The 18,825-nt window shown below is 38.2% G+C and overlaps 1 protein-coding gene across 1 annotated transcript; it reads right to left on the bottom strand.

The window, feature by feature from the left end:
• Window positions 1–8,174: 8,174 nt before the first annotated feature.
• LOC140154476 (small ribosomal subunit protein uS5) lies at window positions 8,175–12,322 on the bottom strand. The gene is made up of 5 exons (XM_072177047.1): window positions 12,061–12,322; window positions 11,280–11,387; window positions 9,913–10,086; window positions 9,411–9,570; window positions 8,175–8,736 (listed from the first exon to the last, which is right to left on the bottom strand). Exons 1-5 carry the CDS (start codon window positions 12,289–12,291, stop codon window positions 8,564–8,566), a joined length of 846 nt encoding a protein of 281 aa, XP_072033148.1. The 5' UTR covers window positions 12,292–12,322; the 3' UTR covers window positions 8,175–8,563.
• Window positions 12,323–18,825: the final 6,503 nt, after the last annotated feature.

The raw sequence follows: 18,825 nt of genomic DNA on the forward strand, positions 1-18,825 counted from the left end.
TCTGAAAGTGTAATGACAATAAGCAAACTCTAGAAATACATTTTGCTGTATTCATGGGAGAAAGAGACAACCACAACCACAAGTTTTAATCTTTGGTTTTAATATTAGCTTCTATTCAGAACTGAACAAATGAAAGACAACTCAAAATTTTTTACCCATTGTTTTGATCCACTCCATTCTGCTGTCACTATCACTCTTCTTGTCGTAGAAACAGACCTGCCAACTGTCCCTCATTTTGAGGGACTGTCCCTCATTTGGGGGTTTTCCAAAGTGAAAAAGAGGGACAGTCCTGTTTTCTGACAATTTCAGTGAGGGCAAATGTAAATGTAAAAATAGCAGAAATGATGCAAATTTCACTTTAAAATTTTGCTATAGCATTCTCTTTAGTCAATTGGGATAAATTTAGACCTGCAAAACCTTCCCTAAATTCTGAAAGTATTGCACATCTCAAGTCTTTGATTTTGGCAGTATCTGGTTTGTGTACATGTGCAAGGTTTTGGCCTCTATGTCCCTCATTCTGACTTCGGTAGGTAGGCAGGTCTGTAGAAGTGATGATGTATAATCTTTTCCAAGGTTCCTTTGACAGCTTAACCATCGCGTAAAACGCGTATACGTGCGCGACGTCAAGCGTGTGCATTGGAATTGTGCAAAATAATACGCGCTGGACGGCTAGCAGTACGCTTAATTTGTAAATGGAAATCTGAATAATACTTTAACAGGATTAACTACAATAGCAATAGGTTTTTGAATATATCACACTGCACTAGTACGCTCACACGGCACCTCTATATTGAACCATAGATTTCAAAGAACAGAGATAAAGACCTGATCGTGATTCTATCAAATATATCATGCTGATCACTCGCAACTGTAAGATTAGTATCTTTGAAAAGAGTGGTATTGTATTCAATGTATGATTGCAGATACACAGGTCACAGAATTGTCGACTGCAGATCCGTCGGATAACGCTTTTCAACAGGAAATGAACTTTGCTGCTGGGATGATGTCACGATGAGGTTCGCATTTATTCCGTATTGAAAAGCGTGTTCCGACGGACCTGCACTCGACAGGCCTCTCATGAGTGCAACCTGCTTGTGGTGCAAGACAATATATTCGAAAGTTGTTTTAACCTATTGCTATGGTAGTTAATCCTGTTACATCATCAAGCTTCTTCCTTCAGCAAATATCTCAGAAATGGAATGCACTGCAAGACAGGAGCTATAAATCCAGAGAGAGAATAGTAAACAACGCACTGAAGAGTCTATTGTTCTATTGTGTCCGATTTGAGCGCTGACATATTGGAAAATGTTGCCAATCAATATTAATGAAGTCGTACGATCGACACCTACAACTGTTCAATTGGGCGACTTTATTGTTAGGTGCTTTTATTCATTCATTGGGCGTGTCGAGCTGTATCGGTTGGTCCGCAATTATATTTAATATAGTATTATAGGCCTACAAGTATGATTTGCTTTGCTTTATTGATTGATTCAGAAATAGTATGGCTATATGCTTCTCGAGTTATCAGCAAATATATCACATTTGAGGTCCAGGGTAGACTCCTATATACGCGATGCTCATGTAAAATACTATGGTAGGCCTATACTAGACTTGCTTGCCAGTCCTATATATGCCGTACCTATGTATATTAAGGACTGGCTTACGCCATTTTGGATGTCAATGGGAAATACACACCTAACGATTTGCGCCGGTTAGAAACTTGAAAAAAAATCTTTAAAATTGTATCAATGTATATAAAAGTGGTACCAACCTTATTGTGCTTGCTAATTTAAGACTCGGTTGAAACAAAATTAAGGATCGAATGCATTTTAGTGTCCAAAAGGCAAAATTATCGTCAAAGTTCTGCGAAATCGGCACCCTTGCAAAGGTTCAGAATTGAATCGAGGACGAAAATATCCGATCTTTGCGATCAAAAACACAAAATTACAACTTTAAACATACTATTGGCAAAAGACATTATTACCAAACAATATAGAATAGAAATTTTGACAACATTTTCTCAAAATATTGAAGAAATTTGCTCACTAGACATCGAAAAAGTACGCAATCCAATTCCCGTTCAAACGCGTGAGAAACTGAAAGTGCATAATCTCGACTAGCCTATACATAATATAAAACACGATGTGGACCGCGACTAATGTCCTTAAAAATACTACAGTAGGAGTGATAGGCCTATCATAATTACTTCAAATCCTTATATGTAGACCTATTAGCAAACAATGTAGACAACTTACTTGTGTAGATTCTTATATCCGCCACACAGAGCGCACACTTTGCCTATGCTGCTGAACTGTCCGTAGCGAAATGGTAGAGCAAAGCGTGTTCACTGAGTATAATCAAATGAGCGCCCAAACCAATTTGGGCGCTGCAATTGGTTTGTATTGTAGGTGAACCTCTGTTTTGTGTGCATGCGACAACTCACGCACACCCTTGGGATGGACTAGTACAAAAGGTACCTCTCGTTCGTATAGGCGCTTTTACGTGACTTTCGTTTAGTCACTTATTGACAGTAGCCTGCCTATTATAGCGTTAATACGCTGGTCAGGGCAGGTACCGATTTAATGGCGGAAGCCAATTGTCTCGAACAAAAGGTACCTCTCGATGAATAGCGTGTCGGGAACTCCAGTTGGCACAAAGGAACAATAAGCGTTACATAATCTATTTCCTCTCCTTCCTATATAAACTCCTTGATAGTAAATATGTTAGGGGCAATTGGAGTGCACTGCAGCAGCAGCTACATGAATCCAGAAAGGGAAAATATGTTAGGGCATGACCAGGGGAAGTGGCAAAGCCCCTCGGTAAAACATGTTTGGATGAAATTGGGGCAGTAAAAGAAATAAAATGGAAAAGTTTTGTCTCGATCCTTCTTGACCACTTTGGCCTTATTGATATGACTAGGCTGAACATACATGCTTATATTAGTTCTCGAACAAAGATTGCAGAGTACTTTTTAAAGCTTGCTTAGTCCACCAGAAAATTTCTTGTTTGGCCCCCGGTTTGGCCATACTTGCTTTAAGATGAGTGGTGTCCTCAAACTACAACAGTATGCCATATCCTTCTGTCCTGCATGGCTGTTCCTAAATCCATAACATCCAGTCCAGTGTCCTGTTTCAATACATCCCACGTATGTTAGAAGGGGCCATACATCCAATGGATTTTGTAAGAAAAGATGGGGATTGTTGGTTTTTGTGTCGCCTGAATGACCATTTCAAATTCTTTCTGTAGTGATGTGTGTGTATGTTGGGGTGTTACGGTTTTGATCAAGGTTTCTAAAAATGGCTCTAATTACCCATTACCCTTGTCCATGCAACTTGGACATACATTTTTTGGGAAGGTATTTTCCAAAAATGTTCCTACTAGATACAGAATTTGATGGATTTTTATTGGAGTAATCCTTGGGTGAAGGTTTCTCAGATGAAAGGACTTTGGGGTCAAAGTCATCTAGGGGTTATTTAGGGTTAAGGTTTTTCAAATTGTCCACTTCCATATAAATTGAAAGCCTCTGGTCATGATGTAACTTGCATACAAATGTCCATGAGTAGACTAGAGATGTATTACATGTATACTTAACGTCACATGTCATTTTCCAAAATTGTTAAAAATGCTCCTTTGTCTGCAGAATTTGATGGATTTTGATGCAACTTCAGCGGAGTGATCGGGCAAGAGTTACTGTGGAATAGGGGTAATCTGGGGACATCGTTAAAATTTTGGTTCAGGTTTCTTAAAGCCATATTATAACATTTGCTGAGGAGAACGCCACCAAGATTTTAGGTGCTGTAGTTTTGTCCAAATCCGAGATTTTGAATAAAACGCCGGAACCGTCGTTTTATTATTACGATGGAAATATTAGTCGAACACGTATGCGATGTTCATAACACAGTATACGTACACGGCATGCGGGACACGCATACACACACATCAGTCATACCGTATTACAACCGCTGGAGTAATTAGATGCATTGGCGCTAGTAGTAAATTCCAATTTTCTTTGCTTTACTTCCACTTGTTTGACTCAAAATTAAAAGGGGACATATCTGACTGTAAAAGCTAACATTTTATGGAGAATAAATACTATTTTTACAAAAATGTTATAATATGGCTTTGATTGTTCCCATTTCAAAGGGCTCTGTAGCTCTCTGTCAATGTTAGTGTCCAGGAGTGAGTTATAATTATTATGCTTTATCACCTTGCTTGATGTACTACTTTTGCAAGATTTGCAATGGTACTGGTATCATGTAGCACAAAATATAGACCTAAAACATTTAACACTGTAAATAAGCAGCACCAAAGGTATTTTTTAATTGAATAGCCTCGTGGCCTAACATGATACACAGATTTGCCTTTTTGTATAAATTTATTATGAACCTATAGATGTGCCTTTTTGTAATCTTAATATCTGGTTCATTGTGGCCAAGGGGCAGTGTCTTAGTTGGATCATGCGTATGCCTTGAATAAATGCCAAAATGAAAATGAAAATTGATTGATCAGATTTACGGAACAAGGTCACATGACATCATATATTTGAATGTATTGAACCTCCCTAGTTGAAGGTGTACAGGGATATGCCACAATCTTGGGGTGCCTTTTCAGTCAGTTTGGTATTTAGTATATCGATGGTGGGTTTTCAGTAAAGACCAATTGGGCACATTCAGGCAAAAGTGCCCTTTAAAGCACCCCCAAATGTTGAATTAACTTGGGGAGCCTCAAGGCCCAGTCTATAGCACTTCAGCCCTCATAAATAGCCTGCAATAGGCCGGGGTATGTCAGCGGCAAACCTATACTGCGCACAAGTATCCGAACACCAGGGATCAAAATACACGGGCCAAAGGGCGATTCGCCCCCAATTTCCCCAAAATAGTCCCTATAGAAAAAATTGTCAATGGCAAAATACATGTATACATGAGGGCTATTTTTCATAGAATCTGTCAAAAATAGCCCTCGTAATCAAAAAAGTATTTTGAGGCCTCTGAAGGAGAATTTGTCACTTTTGAAACCCTACCTTTTGTCATTCAAATGCATATCACTTAAGTCGCATCATGCCAAATGAGGTAGCGAAGTATGCAGAACAAAATTCTCCATCTTTCAACCACTTTATTTTGCAATTTAGTTTGTCTTAAGGGGGTACTACACCCTGGCCAATTTTGTGCCTATTTTTGCATTTTTCTCAAAAATTATAGCACATTGGTGACAAGTAAGATATGTATATACTAGGGGCAAGGACTACAACTACTTTACTGAAAATTCAGCAACTCAAAGCAAGTAGTTATTGATTTATTGATCAAATATTGGGTTTTCCTCATTTTTGACTGTAACTCCACAACTGTTGTCTGTGCTGAAATAAAATTTCCAGTGCAGTAGTTGTAGTCCTTGCCCCTATAATATACATATCTTACGTGTCCCCAATATGCTATAATTTTTGAGAAAAATGCAAAAATAGGCACAAAATTGAGCAGGGGTGTAGTACCCCCTTAATTAAGAAATTGTTTTTGTTTTAAGGGGTACTACACTGGCCAATTTTTGCCTATTTTTGCATTTTCTCAAAATTATAGCACATTGGTGACAAGTAAGATATGTATATTATAGGGGCAAGGACTACAACTACTGTACTGAAAATTCAGCAACTCAAAGCAAGTAGTTATTGATTTATTGATCAAATATTGGGTTTCCCTCATTTTTGACTGTAACTCCACAACTGTTGTCTGTGCTGAAATAAAATTTCCAGTGCAGTAGTTGTAGTCCTTGCCCCTATAATATACATATCTTACTTGTTCCTAATGCGCTATAATTTTTGAGAAAATGCAAAAATAGGCATAAATTGGGCAGGTAAAGTACCCCTAATGTTAATATATTTTGTTTTGCACAGTATATTTAGTTTCCTTAATATTACCCTTGTAGAAAAAAAATTTGTATAGCAATGTATTATAACATTTGTAAATTGGCACGATCATTTGAAATAAAACTGGTTATGGGAAAAAGTTGTCACAATTATTATGATTGGATGTTTACCGGTGTAATTATGGATTGTTCTGAGGATGCAATCACACATTAAGGTACATGGTAAGAGTCTAAGGGCTATTCCAGTTGAAATCCATACATCCCTGTGGAACACATGACCTTAATCTTTCGCACAGTGTGTGTATGTATATTTCAAATGGGGTTACTCGAATGGGCAACATCATTTGAAATCTACACCCCTATGATGGGAGATTAAGGTCACATCTTCCATAATGGTATATGGATTTCAATTGGAATAGCCCAATGGAGTTAAGTGGGTTTCACTGAAAATTTGATCATCCGACCCACTAGTTTAACAAGAAGAACGAATGCTTTTGTTAGTGTATTTATTTGGAATTTGATAACGGATCTATGAATGAGGTCCGGATAAGGGAGGTTGGACCGAATTGTAATTAAGGCTTTCATTTCAATTCAACAAGTCTAGGGTTGACAACCACAAAAGCCCACCTCGCATTTTGGTACCAAAATCCTTACCACTCCGGTTCTCTGAACCATATAGTACACTAAGCCAAAAAAGAAACTTCACAAGGTCATATCTTAAAATCCTGTCTATCAAAATTAACCAAAATTACACACAGGATTGCCTCAATACTCTACTCTAAACACATGTCACCAACTATGCAGTTGTCCAACTGACACAACAGCAAAATGCACTGACATGCAATACCTTCCTGGACCACATTCACAGCGCAACATATTTCTTTGGCTGGGTTCCAATTATTCGCCTGTGAATGTGATCCCGGAAGCTGTTCCGTGTCAGTGCATTTTACTGTTGTGTCAATTGGACAACTGCTTGGTTACTGACATGTGTTTAGAGTAAAGTATTGAAGTAATCCTGTGTGCAATTTTTGTTCATTTTATGGAGAGGATTTTTCAGATATGACCTTGTGAAAAATTTTAAGTTTCTTTTTTGGCTTAGTGTATTACCTCAAGCCCTATTGTACTTAATGAAACTATAGCACTAATTCCATGCCCTGCATCCAAGCAGTTTGCAGTTAAAACCAGGTCTCATCTCACAAGTTGGTGCTAACTGGCTCTACAGCCCGGTTGTTACCTGCCATCAAGCTACGGCTTTTCCATTCTTGGAAAATACAACACTAATTTTTGTTTACCAAATGAGACCGCCTCAATCCTTTAGATGGAACTGGCAATACAATTCTAATTTTACCACTAGCAATGACTTATCATCTATAGCATTAGCAAACACTTTGCATTCTAGTTAATAACAATTATTAAAATCAACATAAAATAATACGATTGTCTTTGAATTTTGGAACTGCAATTGTATAAAAACATGCAAAATTGCAGGTTTTGGCCCTTTTCCCATAAATTTGACATATCATTATTTCTATTTTATTGCCAGTTAATTCTAATAGGATAGGATGTACAGGTGCAAGACAGTCTAAACTTAAGTCAAAATATGCGAGTGCTTCTTAACAAAACATGGGTGCATAATGCATATGGCAAACATTCCAAACAAAATTGGTGCTGTATTTGATATAAAATTGGATGGATTGAGCATGATACACAAAGATATTGGTCGAGCTGTGAGTTTTAAAAGATATCGTATGCGGCGATAGCGAGCATGATATCTTTAAACTCACAGCAAGACCAATATCTTTAATGTATCGTCTGAAAGGATCCATTCAATTTTATCATTATTATGCTTTGAGAATCTGTTTTTGGTCAAAAATGTGATTTTGGTCAAAAAAGTGATTTTAGTCAAAAAGTGATTTTTGGTCAAAAATGTGATTTTTTGTCAAAATTTTAATTTTCTCGATTATATTCTGTAACCGCCTAAAAGTGGGGTTGTTAAACGGTGTTACGATATCTATACACTACATGTATGGTGATCGTGGACTGCAAGCTGATGCAGAGACCTCCGTGTTCAGGTGAAATTGGTCGCCAATATCCAGAATAATTGGTTTTTAAAAATGTGTATAAAGTATAGGATGGCAGATTCTCAAAGCATAATAATGTCTGGAATCGGACACTGTTGCAAGATTTTTCTGAAATGTTGCAAGTTTCCCAATTATGTATCAGGTATGTTGTTGCAACTTTTCATACATCTTGCATATTTTACATACTGCAACAATAGAAATTTAAAGAAATGTACAACAAATGATACAAAAGACAACTTTTTGTTTTAGTTTCCATCTTTTTCAACTTTTTCTTTTTATTGTGTCTTCCAAGACGACGTCTTGTTAGGCAAATAATGTATGATGTATAGCAAATTCAGCTTTTGCTGAATTTCTTACATCTTAATAAAATCACATTAACTCAATAGATATCAATTTCTTTTCACTGCTTATATAATTGGTTGCATTGATTACATCATCAATTCAGCTGCCAAGCGCAATTCAATACTTTGCAAACACGATTCTGTAGCAGCTTGTTGATAATGTATTCAATGAAAGAGCCATGTATCATGATCGGACTAAATTTTGAGTCAAGGATTTTCATCTTCATCAAATACTACACCCACGTTGCATGTATGAAATACTTGGTGAAGGAAAGACGGACCTACTTAGTAGGTTGTCTGTTCTCGTTGCTGTGAGGCAGCCATGGGTTGATTCTTGGCCGACTTAGCCAGATGGTCTGTGAACTCCTGGTATGGTGCCTTGGTGAATACTGTGTCCTTCCACATATCTGGGGTCAGGTAGCTATAGGTGTTCATGATAGCTGCAAATGTTGCCTTGGCTGCAATAAAAAACATCAAAATGAAAAATTAAGGTAAGTTAAAGCCAAACTATTTTCAATGTAGATCATTTTATAATCTATCGCTTGAACTTGAAGCTGGGTATAGTATTGTTTGTTTATGATAAATCAACTCGGCAGTTAGTCAATTCAAAAAACTCTCCCAAAGTTTTGAATAAACAATATTGTCATCATGTGCTTTAAACAGTTAACGTGACACATTGTGACTTTTTGAACAATTCCAACTAAAAAACGAAGGTGATTTACTCATATTTTACTTTTTAGTGACGTTTCACCACTACACTAGTGGCTTCTTCAGACTGGCTTGTTCAAAAAACTTGAGTAAATCACCTTCGTTTTTAGTTGGAATTGTTCAAAATAAATAAAAGTCACAATTGAAATCAACATTCCTAATGAACTTGTTCAAAGAAAAGAAACGCGACACATAGATATATATCCATGCAAGTGCTATGTGTCCGATACGTTCACAGCATTCACCCAGTGGTGTAGGGCAAGTCACCCTAGGGGTGTGGGGCACAAGCCAGATTTTGGCAATATTCTTTATATTCCTGTGGGATTTTTTAATTTTCAGATCAATGCAGGGGAGACATGTGCCCCTATGATGCTACACCACTGAATCTCCCCAAGCCCAAGAACCTAGTCAGCTGATAACGTACCAAAATTTCCCAGAGTTGCAGTGGCTCCCTTGGCACAGGTGTAACAATCTTCAATACCAGCCATGTGCAACAGCTTTTTGGGAACTGGAGCACTGACAATGCCAGTACCACGTGGTGCAGGGATGAGACGCACCAATACACTGCCACACTTGCCTGTCACCTGTAGAAGTTAATAAAAAATCAAGTCAATTCAAACTTCTTAGAAAAACTGACGTTCCAAAATCTGAAGTTTGCCTATTTATTGGTCAGATTTTATTTATTTGCTGATCTGCATCATTTGGTTGTATAATTGTGCACCAAACTTCACGTTGCACAATTTATTATATGAAATTTACTAAAATGTATGAAATGGCTTATCTGAATCTGATTTCGGCCAAAATGACATAAAATTGGGCCGAATAATGTGTATTTTTTTAATTGGCAATGGGAATGGCATCATCATTTGTTTACAATTTGGGTAATGTACATGTACGATCGCTGTAGTGGTGTTTTTTTTGCTTACCTTACAAGGCACAGTATGGGGTTTGCCGAGTTTGTTACCCCAATATCCTCTGCGCACAGGCACAATGGACAGCTTCGCCAAAATGATGGCTCCTCGGATAGCGGTAGCCACTTCTTTGGAGCACTTTACGCCAAGACCCACATGACCGTTGTAGTCTCCGATGGCAACAAAGGCCTGTAAGATGAAGTACAAAATTCATATAAGGAATGAAATGTCAGTTGCTACATTTGCCGACACAAAATTTGCTTGTGTGCACAAGCTCTTATCGCGATTTCCTTTTAGATGTGTCGGAAGGCTTGGACAACAAATGTAAGATCAACTTATTGATAGTTTAATAGAATTATATTGAAAAACAACTTAATTTCGCTAGCAATTTAATTTCTCTAATGCCTTCAATTGCTAAATTAAATTGCCGCTAAATAGTTAATTTATAATGGTTTAACATAGCGAGAGGACTAGAGGAGGCAAATTTGTGAATTCAAATTGCCATAAAAAATGACTTCTTGCCAATTTGCCAAATTAAGTTGCTGTGAAATTAAAGTGTTTTACAGTATAGGCCGTGTAAAATTAATATTTTGGTTCTCGTCCCTCCCTCCTCAATTTCTGGGATTTGTCAGATTTTTTTTTTTTTATAGATTTTTCAATTTTTTTAGACTTTGGAATGATTTATGAAATCTTCATACATATAAATAAGTTAATTAGAGAACAAGCATCACTTCCAAGTCTTTTTGTGGTACAAAAGGAGGTTTATCCCTCAGAATCTCACATTTGAAAAAAAAAAAGGGCCTCATCGTTTCCTCGAGCACTATTGAAAAAAACCGAAAACTAATGACAATGCTAATTTTACATTGGAAAAAAAAAAAAAAAAAAAAAAAAACACCTCCCTCCCTCATCAATTCATGAAAATCCTCTGGGCGAGAACCAAAACATTAATTTTATACGGCTATATAGTTGTGAGGATTGCACTACTGAAGTTGTCTTCTAACCAGAGTCTTGGACAGAAATCAGAAACCACCTGTCCAATCTATACCAAAATTTGACCCTCAAATATAACTTGTCTATACCCATGGAAGGGTCACTGGGTTCAAATATGTCCTGATTTGGCCTTTACATGTCACTTTGGAATTAGTCCCAAGTACATATGCTTAAAATCATCTGTTTTCAAATGTAAAATCCATTAAATATACCCATCTAAAATTAGATTAGTCCGTCTTAAAGATGGGCAGACGTATGGCAAACTGCATCATGCGTTCAGTGTGCAGCTACTATCAATCACACATGGGCATTTTCCCCCGGATATTATTGTTCACTTTCTTCAACTTGTGAAACTTTTGGTGTGAAAGCTCCCAAGGCTTGGTTTTACCTACCTTAAACCTTGTACGTTGTCCGGCACGGGTCTGCTTCTGGACAGGCATGATCTTCAGGACTTCATCCTTCAGTGCTGCTCCCAGGAAGAAATCTATGATTTCAGACTCCTAAAAGGTAAAAAATGTACAAATTCAAATGAACCACAATGATGTATGGCCTAACCCCGCATGCCAGACTTTAAAGTTAAATTCCTTTTCAAATAAGATCCAGTCAGTAACCAGTTGAATGCATGTCCAATTGTCCATGTCCCATTCTTAAAAAAATACCAAGGTACTTTAATGCTAACATATATTCGAACTATTATTAGTGCCCAAAAACTTTCAGGAAGAACTTTTTTTCAAAAAGTCAAATTCATCATTCATAATGAAGTCACCGTCAGCCTTTAACATGGTAATTTTATTTGGAATTTACTATTTAGTCATAAAAGGTTCATTGATAAAAGGCACAACTAAATACATTGTCACTTGGAGGGGCACCAATTAGGTCAAATATGATATGGTACACACATATTTCCGAATAGTATTTTTATGTGCTACCTGTGCTTTCATTGTTTTAAAAGGTGACAAAGAACCATGATGAGTGTTGATTTCCAGCAGTTGGTCAACTTATGGAAAGCTCTGAAACATACTTACCAACTGTGGATGATTCTTTTTAAAATTTTTTTGACAATTATGACTGGGGAAGAACTTCACCTATTCACATGCACATGGCACCTTTAAAATTAGGTACCGTACACAATGTCCCATATAAACACACACTGCCACAGGGTGGACCACATACCTTTATTGGGAGTGAAAAGAGATAGATTTCTTCTAAGGATTTGATCTTCAAGTCCTTGACAAGACGTCCAAGCTTGGTTACAGGTACCCATTCCTTGTCTTCTGCTTTGCCACGGCCTCGGCCACGACCCCGTCCTCGGCCACGACCACGTCCTCTACCCCGTCCTCGTTCTCCACCTCCAAACCCACCACGGAAACCACCTCTACCACCGGCTGGTGCTGCGTCCGCCATTGCTGCAAATATGCAAAATGACAATTGACATGAAAATGTAAATTAATTGGCAAATTGCTCTGGGCAAAATGGATGGGTTTAAATTTTGTTCAAAGTTAAGGGTGGTACAAAATAATAATTTTTTCACTTGAGCATAGGAGGCGGCACTGCAAATGAGCCAAGGTCTCAAAAAATGTCATTGTCCATTGAGGTTGCATAATGTTGCTGATTGAGTAACCTGCATCCAATATATTGAACCTTTATAGTTGAGTTTAACCTTCAGGCCCTTGATGCAAAAGTAATAATTTTGTGCTTAGATATTCAAGTTTGTTCAGTTTATATAAGGCCGAAAAAATAAAGACTCATAACAATGCGTACTGTTGATATAGAATGGTGTGCACACAGTTGGACGCAAATCGCAATGCTTACGCTAGTTGTGCATTGATTGCGTAATGCATAACTGGCGCACGCTTTTATTTATGGCATTATGCACAATCAAACTTCTTACAGTTAAAATTATGCAAATTTCCTAGCACTGCCCCACCTAGCACTGCCCCACTCACTGACTGCATAACATCACATGCACAGAACTGACGAATCGTGTGTGTAGGATCGGTGAAATTTTTGTAAAACTTGGCAAAAAACACTTTGACCTCGTGTATATTGTCCGTCTCTGTTGAAAAATTGGAGCCTCCGCAGTAAAATCCATCATGACCACTTGAAATAAGCTTCCAGCTAAGTAAGTCAGAAAAAATATACCATGTCCAACAAAAAATCATAACCAAAATTACAGATAAATGAAATTTGAGTACCCCGGTATCCATTTTGAAACGGCAATAGAACGGAACCATTGATTTTCATTCCGTCTTCGCCAGGGCGGAGCAGCCATCTTGAATATCTCAAAATAAATGAATATGCATATGTCCGAGTCCTGTAAGGTCAGAAATTCATTCATAAAACCATGTTGGGTCAATCCCAACGATTCTGATCAGCCGAATAAGACTGCGTATTTGTGAAGTATTGGGTTCATGAATATAAAATGAGCAGCACACTGCTGCCTGACACAGTAAAAAAAGATAACGGGGATCACCACAAATCCGATGCTATGCACTTTGCATGTTTAGTGGTGCCTGGCGTGCTAACTGGATCCTTTATTTCTAACTTTGTACAGCGTGAATGGGGGTAGTTCGTTCCACGGCACCCATGGCATTTTGCCGTGGTGAGTGCCCATCCCCACTGCCGTAATGCCCTCAAAAAAATATGTCCTTTACCCAAGGGCAGTCACTTGCCGTGCCCTTTATTAATGAAGTTGCCGTCGGTGCCCCAGCCCCGCCCCTTCATTATAAAATCATCCATAATGTTTGTGAGTGTTTTCTTCACTTTTGAGAAATTGCCTGCCACCTTGGTGCCCTTCTCAAATTGTCAACAGTTGCCATGATGCCCTCACTCCTCAGTCTTAAAATATTACAAACTGCTGTCACTCAGGCTGTGCTGCCTTGCCTTTTCAGTGAAATCCAAGGCAATTATCAACTTGAACTTGCCTTAAAAAAGTTGCCGTGCCCATTCACTCAGACAGTCTCAGATCCTTAATTCGAGGGCTGGTTCGTTCGTGTTTGTGAATTTACACGAGCATGTGTTGGGTCTTTATTGACGCATGACGCGCGCAGCAACAAAAAGCCGAATGATTTCCGCCTTATATAAGCCAAACAAACTTTAGCGAGGACGGTCTAACTAAAGGAAAAGATCGCCATACGTCATGTACGTACTTTCTGAATCGGATCAGCGACACATGGACAGCAGACAGTCAATGATTCACAATGGCAGAAAGCACAATTTTGGATTTTTCTCAACACATTTCAGATTTCTGATAATACTTAGCATACTATGGCAACCTGTACATTTTCCACTTCTTAACAAAAGAAAAACGTACACATATCATGATCCATGATACCTCATGCATCGACTTCGTGTACTGTTCAATGTGATGTGTGTACAACAGTATACATGAGTCGCCATCCATTTTTATTTAAACGCACCATAAAATACCAGTTTTTTATTTCATTTTTCTCGCAATTCCTGACCGTGATCATCAAAAATTCTACACATATCTTTTAAGCAAGACCTTTTACTTTATTTCTATATGACTTTCAATCACATTAATTGAAAGATAACGGATAATTTTTGTGATTTAAATGCCCTTCATTTTTACACGTCCTCTCTACTTACGTGATAATCGAAAAGAAGGACGAGTGACGTCATCAGTCAATTATCTGCTGAACAAGAAGTGTCCTAAAAAAGGAAAAGCTTCCCAGGTCGGATCTGCATTTATATCTGGTTGTTCCCGCATAGCTCCGCATGTCTGCGCGCTGACTGCGTCCACACGGGCTGTGTGAGCCTGTGTCCCCCCTACTTTTGAGGAATTTTTTTTGTTATTTATCTCCTGTTATCCTACACTTTTGGGAGGAGGCTTTTAATATAATTATGGCTATATCAAGTTAAATATATCAACCCTCCGAATCCTCTGGCTCTGCATGCTCTCGCGGTCATAAAACCCTAAATTAATATGACCATAACAAATTAATATAGGCGTATTATAAAAGCCTAGGCTATAGCATAAATAGCACTGACATCAGTGTATTCAGTGACATGATAGAAAAAAAAAAAAAAGGAATATTTTTACACTAGGAGGTAACAAAATATTAATTTGCGTTGGCCTAATTTCCATATGGAGGGCGCACCATAGTCTCGTACACTAACCCTGCACTAACCACAATATGTACTGTAATACAGTATAGGAAAAGCTAGCCAATGATACGTTGGAGAGTTTGTTCAGGATACACTACCGTAATTTTCCCTCAAGATGTCGGCTGGGCGCCGTGGCGTGCGTCTGTAATCCAGCTACTTGGAAGCCGGGGTTGGTGGATCGTTTGAGCTCGGGAGCCCTGTTGGTAGTTGCTCTATGGCGATCGGGCGTCCGCACTAAGCTCGGCATCGATATGGTTGGCTCGGCGGAGGCTAGGACAACCAGGTTGTCTAAGGAGGGACGAACCGGCCCAGGGCGGAAACGCAGCAGGCAAAAGTCCCCATGTGGAGCAGTAGTGGGATTGCGCTCGTGAATAGGTAGCTGCTAGCAGCCCGGACAATATAGCGGGACCAGGGGCGGCGCCACAGGGGGGGGCAAGGGGGGCAATTGCCCCCCCTATGATTTTCAAAAAAGAGGTAAAAGGAAGGAAAAAGAGAAAGAGAAGAAGGAGAGAGAAAAGAGAGGGGAGAGAAAGAGAGGAGGGAGATGGTTATAGAAGGAGGAAACTCCCCCTTCGGACATCTTGCCCCTTTTGAAATGCTGACCTACGCGGTTAAGGTTTTAAAGTTGTTGGTTTTTATAATTTGGGCCCATTTTCGGCAAATTTTACTCCATAAAAGTCACATGGCTTCTCTTGCCTTTTCTCCCAACTCATAAAAAACCTAGTTTTTTCGCTCGCTACACTCGCGAATGGGCAAATTTTGTCCTTTTCTGACTGAAAAAGCATAAAAAACGGGTTTTTTCGCTCGCTACGCTCGCAAAGTGGACAGTTTTCGGCTTTTAGTGATCATAGGGGGCGATTATACCTCCCGTCTACGCTCCTGATTATGGCTTTCAGTTTGAAATATTTCCAACCTTAAGACCCCCCCCCCTTCATATAATTTTATCGTGCCAATTTATAATCAAAAACCCGGCATATCATATACAATGCAACTGACTTAATTAACATACAACGCGTTGCGACCAGAGGAGCTCAGAGGCGTAGAGATCCGACCCGGGTGTGGGGTATAAATCCCCCCAATATTTTGATAGGGTAGATGCATGGTCCATACAATCATTCCCTAATGTTGATGCCTGTAGGGTAGCTGCAGGTAATATGGGACAGCAGGTAATATGGGACACCTGTTTTCATTTTAACAAAAAGTAGCTTAGAGAAGGTAAACACTTTAAGTTGATTTGTTAAGTGTTTAGAGACATCAATTGTGCTTCTAGAAATGCAGTTTTGGAGTCTGTGTATCAAACTCTTGGAAATCAATGCCAAAAAGAGTGAAATTGCCCAAAAAATTATGTCGTTTTTTTGGCCTGATATAAAATCAATGACGTCACATTTTATGATTGTGTATCCAAAAACTCTGGTATATACTGAGGGGCATTTGTCATTTTTATGATCTTTAGGTGATGGGTTAAGCTTATCAGCAGGTAAAATTCCACTGACAAGTGGCACTTTCCTTTTATAAATGATTATTTTCTCTGATTTTCAACTGAATGGGTGCAGGTAATATGGGACACATATGAAATTGTGTGCATTGTCAATGCGAAAAGCAAAACTATTTAGAAAATTGAATTTTCTTGTAGAAATTTGCATTTAACATTCAAAATCATGTAACAAAAATGTTTTTAGAACAAAAGAGTGATTTTCTGAACTTTTGATTTTCACCATAGAGATAACACAGTGTCCCATATTACCTGCACATGCAGGTAATATGGGACACTTTTGACGATGACGTCATTTTGACGTCATAGCGTCCAAACAAACATAAAAACAAGGTAACATTGCCTGTTTTATTAATCTTAAAGGACAGGTTGTTCATCATAACAATCTCTTGTGGGCATATCTTCTTTAGTTTTTATGCAAATAAGCTAAACGTCCTTAATGGTCCCATATTACCTGCAGGTACCCTATGTGGGTTTCTGACCAAAGTAAACTCATATTTGGCCTAAAGTGCCAATTTTTCACGCTTCGCGCGACTTTGTTTAACATTTCCACCATATTTTACTTCGTGCACATTTGTACTATGAACTTATTTTGTTGCCAAAAGGTGCTGGATTTATGATTGAGTAGGTCCATGCCTAAAACCATCGGGCTGAAAGTCGGGCCCGTGAATGAAATCCATAAAAATATGCGGTTGGAAAATAAATAAATAACCCGAAAAAGGTGCATCAAATGGCTTCATTTGTGCTTTCATTTTGAAAATTTTCCAAATTCTGAGGGGGGCACATCCCTCCTCAGACACCCCCCTGCGTCGCGCAGGCGCGACGGGCGGCGCTGTCGCGCCGCATAACAAATTTCCAAAAATATTTTGCCCCCCCTATCAAAATACCCTGGCGCCGCCCCTGAGCGGGACCCAATCCTTTTTTGCTCTTTCTCCCCCAGATTTTTTTTTTTCTTCCCTCTTTTTATATTTTTTTATCCTTTGCAGGTAATATTTCTCTCCAATTTTCAATTTCAATTGCTTTTGTCCACTTTTTTCCTCACATATTATATTACGCCTATTTGACTCTGAAAGCACGAACGCCGCGCTGTGCAACATGAATCCTGGGGAGGGGGTAATTTTTTGATATGCATAAGTTTGTAGAAATCTAATTCGATTGCGATGAAGGGCAAATCCAAGCTTAGATTAAAAATTCTTAGAATAATAGATAAAAATTGATTAATTTAATTAAACTATAATTTAAATTAGGCCTAGATTACCTTTTCAGTTTTAAATTAATCAAATGATTTTCCCATTTGTATTGAATTTTTAATCTTGATTTGGAATCCATGTTAAGAATAAAAAGTCAATCTCAATGGATTTGAATTTTAATCTATAAGATTAGAAAATAGTAATCTAATTCAGATTAGTTTAATTTTAATAAATTAATAGATAATAGATTTCAAGGATTTAAAAATAAATCCTTATAGGATTGTAATTGGGACCAATCAATTTGAGATTTAAACTTAATCCTAAAGATTTGAATTTTAAAACTGTAAGGGAGTGTTCAGAAATACTTTGGTGGGGGGGGGGGCTGGTAAAAAGGGAGGGGGCCAACAAAGTTTTGGACCTTAAAAGAGGGGGTACCAAAAAGTTTTGGGTGGTAGGAAAGGGGGGACCAAAAAAGTTTTCCGCTTTAAAACCCACAATTTTTTTAGACCCTCTATATCACTTTTAACATGGGCAAGTTTGGGTTTTCAGTGCTTTTGTTTGATGGCACTTTGTGTACACATATCTATAAATTAATATAACATTAAAAATGATCAGCAACATCTGGGTTGGTCTGACAAATACTGGCACTTTTTATCGTAGAATTTTATATCTCTTCAAACATGATTATGTACCAATCTGATCAAAATACAACTAAATCAAGAAAATATTGCAAATACATTGGATTTTTTGCACGTAAACTGCACACTTCATTTTACTATTTCTTATTGCAAAATTATTTTATACACATAGGCCCGTGGGTAGATTTACCATAGGGCAGAGTGGGCACAGGCCCGGCACAGGCCCAGGTGCCACGGTCTTTGGGCCAACAGTGATAACTATGTACATTTGTGTGACCAAATTAATCTCATATTTGACCATTTTAGCTTTTTGCATAAATTAGTTCCAATTTTAACAATATTTGACCATTCAAGCTTCAATATGACCAAATTTTTGCATTTGTACTATCATAATAGCCACGGATCCAAATTATATGCTGATGTGCCTATGAACCTCAAAATAAGACCTCTATTTCATTAATACCTGTAAAATCAGATAAACACCCTGATT

The sequence above is a fragment of the Amphiura filiformis genome, chromosome 1 (genome assembly GCF_039555335.1).
Source record: "Amphiura filiformis chromosome 1, Afil_fr2py, whole genome shotgun sequence".
In the NCBI taxonomy this organism is placed as follows: Eukaryota; Metazoa; Echinodermata; class Ophiuroidea; order Amphilepidida; family Amphiuridae; genus Amphiura; species Amphiura filiformis.

Bases quoted from the DNA above. Each gene is read 5' to 3' on its own strand.
- LOC140154476 (XM_072177047.1), bottom strand. From the start codon at position 12,291: ATGGCGGACGCAGCACCAGCCGGTGGTAGAGGTGGTTTCCGTGGTGGG. The intron at 10,087-11,279 runs GTAGGTAAAACC...TTCATCTTACAG, and splicing joins GACAACGTACAAGGTTTAAG to GCCTTTGTTGCCATCGGAGA. The intron at 9,571-9,912 runs GTAAGCAAAAAA...TAACTTCTACAG, and splicing joins CCCATACTGTGCCTTGTAAG to GTGACAGGCAAGTGTGGCAG.